We start from the raw sequence: 12523 nt of genomic DNA, 5'->3' as shown, positions 1-12523 counted from the left end.
TGTGTGCAGAAGGCAACCAATCGATGTGTTTCTCTGTCTTTCTCTCTCTTCCACTCTCCCTAAAAATCAATGGGAAAATGTCCTCGGGTGAGGATTAACATCAACAACAAAAAAACTCCAGATGATTCTCTTAGAGCACCGGTCGCCAACCGATGGTCTGCGGACCACTGGTGGTCCGTGAGGCCCGAAAGGTTGGCGACCGCAGTCTTAGAGAAATTCATTCATCTACAGGCATTGTGTGTGTAACACAAGACTATCTTTAATTGAGTAACGACCTTTTGACCTAGAGTAGGAGGAAACATGATTTGATGTCGGAGAAGGCAGGGCGCCCTAGAGGTGGGATTGCTCATCTACAGGCCTATCTCAAGCCTCTGACAGTGTTAGGACCCGTGGTGGCCATCGAGGGCATAAGAATGAGTGTCATCATCCCAGTTCTCAAGAAGCCCCTGGCCGAGGGGGAGAAAGAGCACACAGACCAATAAGCGAGCCCAGGATGCGCACCCCGGCGCTGGTGGAGAGGCTGCTTGGCTCCAGAGGGAGGGTTATGTGAACCGGGACCGTGCAGGAGGGCGTGGGCCCATGAGCGTGCGCAGTTGGACATGAGTGAGCATTCGATGGGCTGCCGTGCGGGCTGCCTGGGAGGAAGGCAGCGGGACAGTGAGCGGCAGAAGACAAAGCAGAGGTGGTGAGCAGGAACCAGATCGCCCGGGGCACTGATTCCATCCGATTCTAAGAAATGTGGACTTTATTCCAATGCTCTTGAAGGTCCAATGAAAAGCAGAAGAATTTTCTGATTGCAAGTTCTGAATGTATTCACTTGTTCATTAATTCATTCATTAAATCAAGATATTTTGAGCTCCTGTCTTTTCCCCATTGCGTATTCTTGCCTCCTTTGTCATAGATTAAATCAATATATTTTGAGCTCTCTGTTAAGCAGAGTGCTAGGCTCTGGGTGTATGGTATGTAATAGTCATCTTTTTTTTAAATTTCAAATACAGTTGACACACAATATTAGATTATGTCTAGCGTACAATATAGTGACTGTATACATGTACACATAACTTGGGAAATGATCGCCTCGCTAAGTCTAGCTCCCTGACCTGTACACGGCCATCACAGTGTTACTCACCGTTCTATAATTGCCAGTTTGTGCTGCGTCAGCCCTTCACCCTTTTCACCCAGTCCTCCAAGCCCCTTCCCTCTGGCAACGATCGCTTTGCTCTCTGTGTCTATGTTTGTTCCTATTTGTTTTTTAGATTCCACATGTAAGTGAAGCCCTCTGGTATTTGTCTTTCTTTGTGTGACTTTTATCACTTAGCATGGTGCCCCCTATGTAGTTCGTGTTGACACAAATGGAAGGTCTCACCCTTTTCTATGGCTGAGTGATGACACTGCATGTATGCACCACGTCTTCTTTGTCCCTACACCTGTCAGCGGGTGCGTAGGCGCTTCCATACCTTGGCTATTGTACCTAATGCTGCCATGAGCACAGGAGTGCATATGTCTTTTCAAATTAGTGTTTTGGATTTCTTCAGATAAATACCCAGAAGTGGAATTTGTGGGCCATACAATGGCTCTATTTTTAATTTTTTGAGGAAACTCCATAACGGTTTTTTAACAGTGGCTGCACTAATTGACGATTCCACCAACAGTTCCCAGGGGTTCCCTTTCCCCACATCCTCGCCAACACCTGTCTGCTGTTTGTAGCTGGTAGCCATTTGACAGGTGTGAGGTGATACCTCATGGTGGTGTTAACTTGCGTTTCCCTGGAGATTAGTGATGTTGACCATCTTTTTGGATGTCTATTGGCCATTTGCATGTCCTCTTTGGAAAAGCGTCTATTCAGGTCCTCTTCCCATTTTTAATTGGATTATTTGTCTTTCTGGGGTAAAGTTGTCTGAGTTTCTTATGTATGTTGGATATTAACTCCTTATCAGCTGTGTCATTGGCAAATATCTTCTCGTATTCAGTAGGTTGTCTTTTTGTTTTGCTGATGGTTTCCTTTGCTGTGTATAATCTGTTTAGTTCCGTGGAGTCTCATTTGTTCAGTTTTACTTTTATTTCCCTTAACTGAGGATACTTACCAAAAAAAATATTGCTAAGAGCAACGTTGGAGAGTTTACTGCTATGCTTTTTTCTAGGAGTGATATGGTTTGTAGTCTTACGTTTAAGTCTGAAATCCATTTTGAGTTTATTCTTATGTGTGGTATGAGGAAATGACTCAGTTTTATTCTTTTGCATGTGTTGTCCAGTTTTCCAAGCACCATTTATTGAATAGACTGCCTTTGCCCCATTGCATAGTCTTGCCTATGTTGTCCTAGACCAGTGGTCAGCAAACTCATTAGCCAACAGAGCCAAATATCAACAGTACAACGATTGAAATTTCTTTTGAGAGCCAAATTTTTTAAACTTAAACTATATAGGTAGCTACATTGTTATTAACTTAATTAGGGTCCTCCTAAGGCTTAGAAAGAGCCACACTCAAGGGGCCAAAGAGCCACATGTGGCTCGCGAGCCGCAGTTTGCCGACCACGGTCCTAGACTAATTGACCTTATTGCTGTTGGTTTACGCCTGGCCTCAGTGTCCATCGCATTGATCTGTGTGTCTGTTCCATGCCAGCCCATGCTGCTGTGGGCGCTGTGGCCTGTGGTATGGTTTGATGTCAGGTGGTGTTCTTTCCCGTCAGGATCCCTTTGGCTCCCGGGGGTCTCTTTTAGTTCCATGTCAATAGTAGGATTGTTGGTTGCAGTTCTGTGAGAAATGCCACTGGTATCTTGACATGGGTTGCATTGTCTCTCTAGGTTGCTTTGAGTGGCATAGACATTTTATCAATGTTAAGTCTTCCTATCCATGGTTACGGTGCATGCTTCCATTTATTTGCATCTTCTTCAATTTCTTTCTTCAATGTCTTACGGTTTTCTGAGTACAGGCCCTTGGATGCAATTGTACTTAAATGGGGTTGTTTTCTTTTCCTTTTTACTTAAAGGTTTTGTAGTTTATTAAACCTCTCATGGGAAATCTGCAGTCACCACAGATAGAGTCGCTGAAGAACCTTTACTCGTGTTGTCCAGTCTCCAGCCACTGTTTGCAGCACCAGCGGGCCTTCCTGGCCTTCCTCATTCCGTCCTTGTATTCCTTTTGCTGTGTTCTTGAGGTCTTCTTCTCAGACAGGCCATGACTACATATCTATGTTTGGGTTCATTTCTCTTTGCATAACTGAAGGAATCATAAATCATGGCAAAGCCAGTTGTCTTGCCAACACCAAAGTGGTTTCTGAATCCAAATACAAAGATGGCATCAGGTGTGGGCTTGTGCATTTTGGCTAGTTTTCCCATCTTTCTCTCTTAGGTACTATTGCATGCCCCGGCTGAAGGATGTTAATGAGCATTTGTTTCTGTTCAACAGCCTATTGGTTATGAACTTCCAGGTCTGGATAGTTGGTGTGTTGTTCATGAGAGTGGCCAATCTTTAAGCAGCCAAGGAGAAAAAGAGGGAGAGTATGTTCTTAATTTCTCTTTCTAGTAGTTCATAATTGGTGATTAAAATTCAACCAATATCCAACTATTAATTTTTTACCCTGCTACTTTACTGAATTCATTTATCAGTTCTTGTAGTCTTTTGGTAGAATCTTTAGGGTTCTCTATGTATAATAGCATGTCATCTGCAAATAGTGAGTTTTACTTTTACCTTTCTAATTTGAATGCCTTTTCTTTATTTTTCTTGTCTGATTGCTAAGTCTAGGACATCCTCCATTATCCTATCTAATAAAAGAGAAACATGGTAATTAGCTTAAGACCGCTACCCTTCCCATTGGCAAATCAGGGCGATATGCAAATTAACTGCCAGCCAAGATGGCAGCCAGCAGCCAGGCAGCTGGAAGCGAACATGAGGCTTGCTTGCTTCAGTGATGGAGGACTCCAACATTCCCCGCCTGCCACTGCCGGCCTCTGAGCTGCAACTCTAAGCAACTATGTTACAAATATAGAAGCTAAACAAAACCCCAGAAACCTGCTTTAGTCGCTGGGCTTCAGCCAGCAGGATCGCAACTTTGTTTCAAATACAGAAGGTAAACAAAGGCCACAAACCTGCTTTCAGCAGCAGAGGCCTAAGAGCTGGAGCCAAACCTCAAAGCTAAAGCTGGCCCAGAGTAAAAAAAAAAGAAAAAAGAAAAAAAGGAGCGGTTGGGAGCTTCAGTCACCCACCAGCCTGAAAACAGCCCTCAGCCCCTCACCCAGACTGGCCAGGGACCCCCACCCTGAAGGGTGTGTGGCCAGCTGGAAACAGCCATCATCCCCTCACCCAGACTGGCCAGGCACCCCAGTGGGGACCCCCACCCTGATCCAGGACACCCTTCAGGGCAAAACAGCCAGCCCCACCCATGCACCAGGCCTCTATCCTATATAGTAAAAGGGTAATATGCCTCCCAGCACCGGGATCAGCAGAGCTGAGAGGTCTCCTGGCACCGGGATCAGCGTGACAGGGGGCAGCACCCAAACCCCCTGATCGCCCTGCGGCTCTGTGTGTGACAGGGGGCGGGGCCACAACCTCCCTATCCGCCCTGCTGTTCGTGACAGGGGAAGGCGCCCCAACCCCCTGATCAGCCCTGCTCTGTGCCTGATAGGGGGGGCTCCCCAACCCCCTGATCGGCCCTGCTCTGTGTGTGACAGGGTAGAGCCATAACCTCCCCATCGGCCCTGCCCTGAGTGTGAGAGTGGCGGCGCCCCAACCCCCTGATCGGCCCTGCTCTGTGGGTGACACGGGACGGTGCCCCAACTCCCCTATCGGCCCTACTCTGTGAGTGACAGGGGGAGCTCCTCAACCCCCTGATCGGCCCTGCTCTGTGCATGACAGGGGGGAGCTCCCTAACTCCCTGATGGGCCCTGCTCTGTGTGTGACACGGTACAGAGCCCCAACCCCCCTGATGGGCCCTGCTCTGTGCGTGACACGGTACAGAGCCCCAACCCCCCTGATGGGCCCTGCTCTGTGCGTGACAGGGGGCAGCACCGCAACCTCCCCATTGACCCTGTCTTGAGTGTGACAGGGGGCGGTGCCCCAACCCCCCAATCAGCCCTACCCTGAGCGTGACTGAGGGTGGCATCGCAACCTCCCAATCCGCCCTGCTCTGTGCATGACAGGGGGTGGCACCCCAACTCCCCAATCGGCCCTGCTCTGAGCCCGACCAGGGGCTGCACCTAGGGATTGGGCCTGCCCTCTGCCACCCAGGAGCAGGCCTAAGCCAGCAGGTCATTATCTCCCAAGGGGTCCCAGGCTGCGAGAGGGCACAGGCCGGGCTGAGGGACCCTCCCTCCCCCCCGAGTGCACAAATTTTTGTGCACCGGGCCTCTAGTATTGAATAAAAGTGTTGAAAGTGGGCAATTTCTTCTTTTTCCTGATCTTAAGGAAAATGTCTTTAGCTTTTCATCATTGCACAGGATGTTGGCTATGGGTTTGTCACTTATGACCTTTATTATGGTGAGGTATGTTTGCTCTCTTCCTACTTTGATAATAGTTTTTATCATAAATGGATGGATTTTGTCATATGCTATTTCTGCAACTATTGTTATGGTCATATGGTTATCTTGCTTTGTTTTATGTATGTGGTGTATTATGCTAATTGATTTGTGGTTATTAAACCAACCTTGCATCCCAGGAATAAATCCTACTTGATCATGGTCTATAATCTTTTTAATGTATTTCTGAATTCAATTTGTTGTGGGTGTTTTTTTTTTAGGATTTTTGCATCTCTATTTATCAGGAATATTGGCGTATACTTTTCTCTACTTTTTTTTGTATGTCTTTGTCTGGCTTTAAAATTAGGGTAATGCTGGGTTCATAAAATGAGCTTGGGAGCCTTCCCCCCTCTTCAATGTTTGGAATAGTTTGAGAAGAATAAGTGTTAAATCTTCTTGCAATTATTTGGTAAAATTCCCCTGTGAAGTCATCTGGTCCAGGACTTTTATTTGTTGGGAGTTTATTATTATTATTATTATTATTATTATTATTATTATTATTACTGATTCAATTTCATATGTTCTTGAGTGTTCTAGTTATATTCTAGTTATTGTTCTGTTCAGATTTTCTGTTACTTCTTTATTCAGTCTTGGCAGATTGGTTCTTTCTTCCTTCCTTCCTTCCTTCCTTCCTTCCTTCCTTCCTTCTTTCTTTCTTTCTTTCTTTCTTTCTTTCTTTCTTTCTTTCTTCTTTCCCCTTACCTGAGGATATTTTTCCACTGACTTTTAGAGAGGGTGGAAGGGATTGGGAGAGACACAGAGAGAGAAACATCAAAGTGAAAGAGAGACACATTGATTGGTTGTCTCCCACATATGCCCCTGCCAGGGCCGGGGAATCAAATCTACAACCAAGGTATGTGCCATTGACCATAATTGAACCCAGGACCTTCGGTCCACAGGCCGACACTCTATCCACCAGCTAGGGCCAGATTGTGTGTTTCTAGGAATTGATCTATTTCTTCTTCTACTTTTTTTAATTGATTTTTTTAAATTTTGTTTTATTGCTTAAAGTATTACAAAGAGTATTACATATGTCTCCTTTTGATCTATTTCTTCTTGATTGTCTAGTTCAGTGGTTCTCAACCTTCCTAATGCCACGACCCTTTAATATAGTTCCTCATGTTGTGGTGACCTCCAATTTCATTGTTACAAATTGAACATAATTAAAGCATAGTGATTAATCACAAAAACAATATGTAATTATATATGTATTTTCTGATGGTCTTAGGCGACCCCTGTGAAAGGATCGTTCGACCCCAAAGGGGTCACAACCCACAGGTTGAGAACTGCTGGTCTAGTTTGTCGGCATTTAATTGTTTGTAGAGTTTTCCTATAGTTTTTTGTATTTCTGTGGTGTTGTTACTACTCCTCTTTCATTTCTGATTTTGTTTATTTGGTTTCTCTCTTTTTCTTGATGAGTCTGGTTCAATAAATATCAATCTTGTTTATCTTTTAAAAGAACTAGCTCTTGGTTTCATTGATCTTTCTTTAACAATTTTTAAAAATATGTATTATTACCCATTTCAGAGAGGAAGGGAGAAGGAGAGAGAGAGATAGAAACATCAGTGATGAGAGAGAATCATTGTTCAGCTGACTCCTGAACAATGGGGATCAAGCCCACAACCTGGACATGTGCCCTGACCAGGAATCACACCATGACCTCCTGGTTCATAGGTAGATGCCCAACCACTAGGAAACACTGGCCAGCCTCATTGATCTTTTGTATTGTTCTTTAGAATCTGTTTTCTTTATTTCCACTCTGACCTTTATTCTCTCTTTTCTCCTACTCACTTTGGCTTTGCTTGTTATTATTTTTCTAGTTCCTGTAGGTGGAAGGTTACATGGTTTATTTGAGATGTTTCTTATTTCTTAAGGTAAGCCTGTATTGCTATGACTTTCCCTCTTAGAACTGCTTTGGCTGTGTCCCATAAGTTTTGAGTTATTTTGTTTTCATTTTCATTTGTTTCAAGGTATCTTTTGATTTATTCCTTGATCTTGTTGTTTACATATTTATTGTTTAGTAGCATGCTATTTGGCCTCAATGTGTTTTTCAGTTTTGTTATTGATTTCTCGTTTCATATCATTGTGATTGGAAAAGATGCTTACTCTGATTTTGTTCTTCTCAAATTTGTTGAGACATATTTTGTGACCTAACATGTGTCTAGTCTGGAAAACTTTGCACTTGAAAATAATTTACTTATAATCTACTACTTTGGCATGAAATGTTCCAATAATATCAATTAAATCCACCAGGTCTAATGTGTTATTTAAGGCTGCTCTTTCCTTCTTAATTTTCTGTCCATGGACATCAACGGGTGTTAAAGTCCCCTGCCATTACTGTCTTACTCTTTGTGTCCACCAACATTTGTTTTATGTATTTAGGTGCTCTTCTGGTGGGTGCCTAAATATTTACAAGGGTTATATCTTCTTGTTGGATTGATACCATTATCATTATAAAATGTCTGCCTTCATCTCTTGTTATTGCCTTTGTTTTAAAGTCTATTTTGTCTAATATAAGTATTGCTACCTCGTCCTTTTTTCTATTTTCATAAAAAATATTTTTTATCCCTCTACTTTCAGTCTGTGAGTGTCTTTTAACCTGAAGTGGGTCTCTTGTAGGTGACAAATGTATTAGGTTTGTTTTCTGATCTAGTTAGCCCCATGATGTCTTTTGATTGGAGCATTTATTTCACCAACATTTAAAGTAATTATTGACAGGTATCTACTTATTGTCACTTTATTATTCATTTTTAAAATTTTTCTTCTTAAATTAATTTTTAACTTTTTTTTTCCTAACACTGACTTAGTGATGGTAAAGTTCTTTAGCTTTTTCTTGTCCAGAATAAATAGTCATTTTCCTTGCCTTTATAAGGAAGGTTGTTTGGCTACTCCTGCACTAGAAAGCTATGTGCATGGAAACTTGATTACAGCAAAGAATAGAAATGATTTCCAAAAAATAGCTAGATGTTTAAGCAAGTTATGGTATGTCCACAGAATGGAATATTAGGTAGCCATTAAAAATTATATGTGCAAGCATAGCTAAATATTTTTTTTAAATATTTTTATTGATTTCAGAGAGAAAGTGAGAGAGAGATAGAAACATCCATGATGAGAGAGAATCATGGATCAGCTGCCTCCTGCAGGCCCCACACTGGGGATCAAGCCTGCTACCTGGGCATGTGCCCTGACCAGGAATCAAACTGTGACCCCCTGCTTCATAGGCTGATGTTCAACCCCTGGGCCACGCTGGCCAGGCCACAGGAAATATTCTTAATGCTCCTCAATGGTCCAGGAGAAATGTGTGTGATGCTTATTAGAGAACTCGTGGCAGTAATAGAGACAGACTAGTGTTGATCAATGAGAAAAAGAAGCATAAAAACAACCATAATAGATACAAAAACTATTAATTACAGTTGCTTCTCAGCAGAGTGGTTTTTTCTGTACCAGAGGTTTTCTTTATTCAGCACATATTTAACTTTTAGTACGAAAGGGAAAAGATGAACATGGAAGTGGAGGGTGGGGAGAAACAGGGCTGCCTGCTGTCTGCCTGGCATGACTAAGATGGCGTTCCCCTGGGGCAAGCATGTGGGAGGACTTTGGGGTGCCCGGCTGGCCGATCTGCGCTCACTCACTAACGCGCTGTAATAGCTTCTGTCTGAGGGAGAGCCACAGACCCCCATTCTGGTCTGGCAAGTTCTATCCTATGCTGCTTTGGGGCCTGGGCCAGTCAGCCTCCTGGTCCCCTGGTTATCAGCCTTTCTGGAGAAAATGTCTGAAGGCCTTTCCAGGAAACAGGATAAGCAGGAGATCCCAGTCATGGGGAAGTGGCTGTTCTTTCTAAAAATAAAGACAAGCTTCTCTCAACATCCTGTTTTTCCTCTAACCTTCAGTCCCTTCCAATCCTGCTGATAACTAATATTTGTTTTATCTCTTCCAGGAAATGATCGAAACAGCCTAGATTTCAACAGGCAGGTAAGAACTTTCAAAACGAAACCTTTATTCAATTAATTTGGGGGTCATTTGCACTATGCCAGATGTGGGAGAAACCAAAAAGATTACGTGTTTATTCAAGGGCCCTGCACTTGCCGATTGGAGGGGCATTTAAAGGGCTTCTGCCTCCAACCCACCATCCAACGCCTGGGTCCCCTTTCACTCTCCCCTCAAAAGAGCCCTACAGCGCAGCCCCTCTGAGAAGGACTGCGCCAGATGTGGCCCAGAATCTAGACAGCAGCTCCCTCCTCAACGCTCACCCGCACCGCCTCCTGGCCCCATTGGTTTACGTCGTCTGACCGTGTGTAGAGGAATTTACGGAAGTCCAAGTGTGCAGTGCCTGCATTCCTCGTGGAATTCCTGATTTGCAGGAAGTAGATAGTGGACAAAAGGAGAAAGGGCACAGAAAGAGCTCAGAGGGAGGGAGTGGCCACGCTCAGTGGAACAGTGTAGGCGCAGGCCTGGTGCCTTTGCAAGAAATCGAGTTGGTGGGTTGGAGTTAGTCAGGGAGGGACTTGGGTGGGGTCAGGCAGCGCCGGATGGATCACAGGGTGGAGGGATGTGGATGTGTGAAGAGAAGGGAGGAGGGGTTAGCGGCTGTGGGAAGCCGGGGTGCAGCTGGGACGGGGATGTGGCAGGAGCTTGTTGGGAGGAGGTCTAAGCTGAGACAAGCAGGAGCAGCGCTGGGGGGCTCCCGGAGTGAGTCCGAAAGAGGAGGCAAGGCTCAGGCGCAAAATCGGAAGCCTGGCTTTGGTCCTGTTCCTGCCACTAACCAGCTAGATTATCTGGGTCAGGTCTCTTCATAGTTTTGATCTGAATTCTCAGCTGCAGAATAAATTTACTTCATAAATTCGGGGTGGGGCTTGGGGGGATGTGCTATGTCAGGTGTAGGAATACAAAGAAAATTAAGATATGGTTCTTGCCCTGGAGGAGTCCACAGTCCAGCATGGAGTGTGGGGGGTAGAGATAGAAGGAGAATGCGAGGGAAAGGGAAGGAGGGAGGGAGCAGGGAACAGAGAACTAGAGACTCTTTTTCATTTTTAAGTATTTCAATTGTATGGTTTTTTAAAATTGATTTTTAAAGAGAGAGGAAGGGAGGGGGAGAGAGAGATAGAAACATTGATGAGAGGGAAACATCATCCATCGGCTGCCTCCTGCACACCCCCCACTGGGATCAAGCCCACAGCCCTGGCATGTGCCCTGACTGGGAACCAAACCAGCGATCTCTTGGTTCACAGGCCGACGCTCAACCACTGAACCACACCAGCTGGGTGAGATAGAGACTCTTGAGTGAATACTTATAATACAGTCTTATGCTTACTACAGATATGTAAAAAGCATGGTGTCATCCAGCTGGTATGGCTCAGTGGTTGAGTGTCAACCTATGAAAGAGGAGGTTTGATTCCCGGTCAGGGCACATGCCCAGGTTGCAGGCTTGATCCCCAGTGTGGGGCATGCAGGAGGCAACCGATCAGTGATTCTCTCTCATCACTAATGTTTCTATCTCTCCTTCTCCCTTCCTCTCTGAAATCAACACACACACCCACACACACACACACACACACACACACACACACACCCACACACACACACACACACACACACACACTTAAAAAGCATGTGTCAGACAGACATGGGGACCTCAGGGCAGGCTTTGTGGAGAAGGAATGTTTGTGTCGCGCTCTGAAGTAGGCATTTGTTAGGCAGAAAAAAGTAGACTGGAGAGGGGTGTCGGTGGGGAAGGGAAGGTGGCCCCCAGGTGGTCATGCATTGGGCGGCCACTGGGGTCTCTTCCCTCGCTGAACATCTGAGTCCAGGTTTAGACGGAAGCCTGGGGTGGGGCGGGAGATGACATGCAGACATGTTTTCCTCCTTCATCTGTAGAGGGATTTGATGTCACTGCTAACGTTTCCTGAAAAACTTTTCACTCTGGGTGTGTCCCTCACAGTCAGAGAGGAATGAGCCTGAGTCCCGAGCCAGAACCTCTCCTGGAGGCAACTTCTGCAATTGCTTTCATTGGGGACGTTTGCTGAGGAGTGGAGGCCAGCCCCTCCCTCTTCACTTGAGACCTGAAACAGAGAGACTTCACTGGAGCCCTCTGGGCGGGCGAGGAGGAAGCACCCACAGCCAGGCAGCTCAGTAAACATTGGAACAGCTACCAGGAGGGAGGCTGGGACACTGCCTGCGGGTCTGGCTGATAGCACTGGGCTTCTCACTCACGGTCTTTAAATAGGAGACAGATTCTTATCTAAAGGATAGCTGGGCCAGGTCTGCTTCCATCCCCGGATTCTGTGATCCTGCCTGAGTCCTACGCAGAGGAGATGGGGCCTGTGCCCCGAGCTTCCTGCCCTGTGACTGAGGATCCAGCCCCGGCCCTTGGGTGAGATGCACAGGGGGGAGCCCAACCCACACCAAGATGTGGCCCCCACAGCCCAGCCCAGGGGTGGCCCACGTCATAGGCCCCGTGGGCTTGGCTGCAAGTGCAATCTTTCTTGAGAAACGCTCACGCGCTGGACATGGCTGGGGCAGCCCCTCTGGCCTGGGATAGCCACAGAGAGGTCCCTGGCCTTTGGACATCTTTTGGGGTGTGGTCTCTCCCCCAGTTGGGAGAAAGTTTCCTGGCTGCTGCCAGGATGGGGCTTTCCTAGAGAGAACTTGCCCCCTCTCCCCCGCCAAGGGCTTGGACTCCTGTCACTGACGAGAACAGACATGACCGGTTTCTGTAAAGAGGGGATTTGGGAGGGGCAGAGGTTCCCTCTCCCTCATCTCTCGGGTGCCCCCAGATGCTGACACCCCCGCCAACACGCATGCCAGCTCAGTTGCGGGCCCACAGGTCGGTGCCCGGGGATTCTCAGGCCGTGGCTTTGACAAAACCAGTGCTTTGCTGAGCACAGGCTCGGGCGGGCTGCTCTCGGGCTTTACCTCACTGCCCTCACCCCTTACCCAGGCGAGGACACTGCCCCAGGCAGCCGCCTTTTCTGGTGAAAGATTGAAGGTTAAGCAATTGGCTGAAGGGCACGCA

General features: G+C 46.2%; 1 protein-coding gene across 5 annotated transcripts in view; it reads left to right on the top strand.

Moving 5' to 3' along the window:
- Positions 1 to 12523, top strand: part of POU2F3 (POU class 2 homeobox 3) — a 101649-nt gene that overhangs the window by 27943 nt on the left and 61183 nt on the right. For all 5 annotated transcript variants that reach the window (XR_004967997.1, XR_004967996.1, XM_036311243.1 and 2 more), the window contains exon 3: positions 9449 to 9483. Coding sequence is in view for 3 of the 5 variants with exons in the window: in XM_036311243.1 (XP_036167136.1) it covers positions 9449 to 9483 (35 nt within the window). In the remaining 2 variants the exon portion in view is untranslated. The remainder of the gene's footprint in view (positions 1 to 9448; positions 9484 to 12523) is intronic.

Source organism: Myotis myotis, unplaced genomic scaffold (assembly GCF_014108235.1).
Source record: "Myotis myotis isolate mMyoMyo1 unplaced genomic scaffold, mMyoMyo1.p scaffold_m19_p_53, whole genome shotgun sequence".
Taxonomy (NCBI): Eukaryota; Metazoa; Chordata; class Mammalia; order Chiroptera; family Vespertilionidae; genus Myotis; species Myotis myotis.
This window is presented reverse-complemented; position numbering and strand designations above follow the sequence as displayed.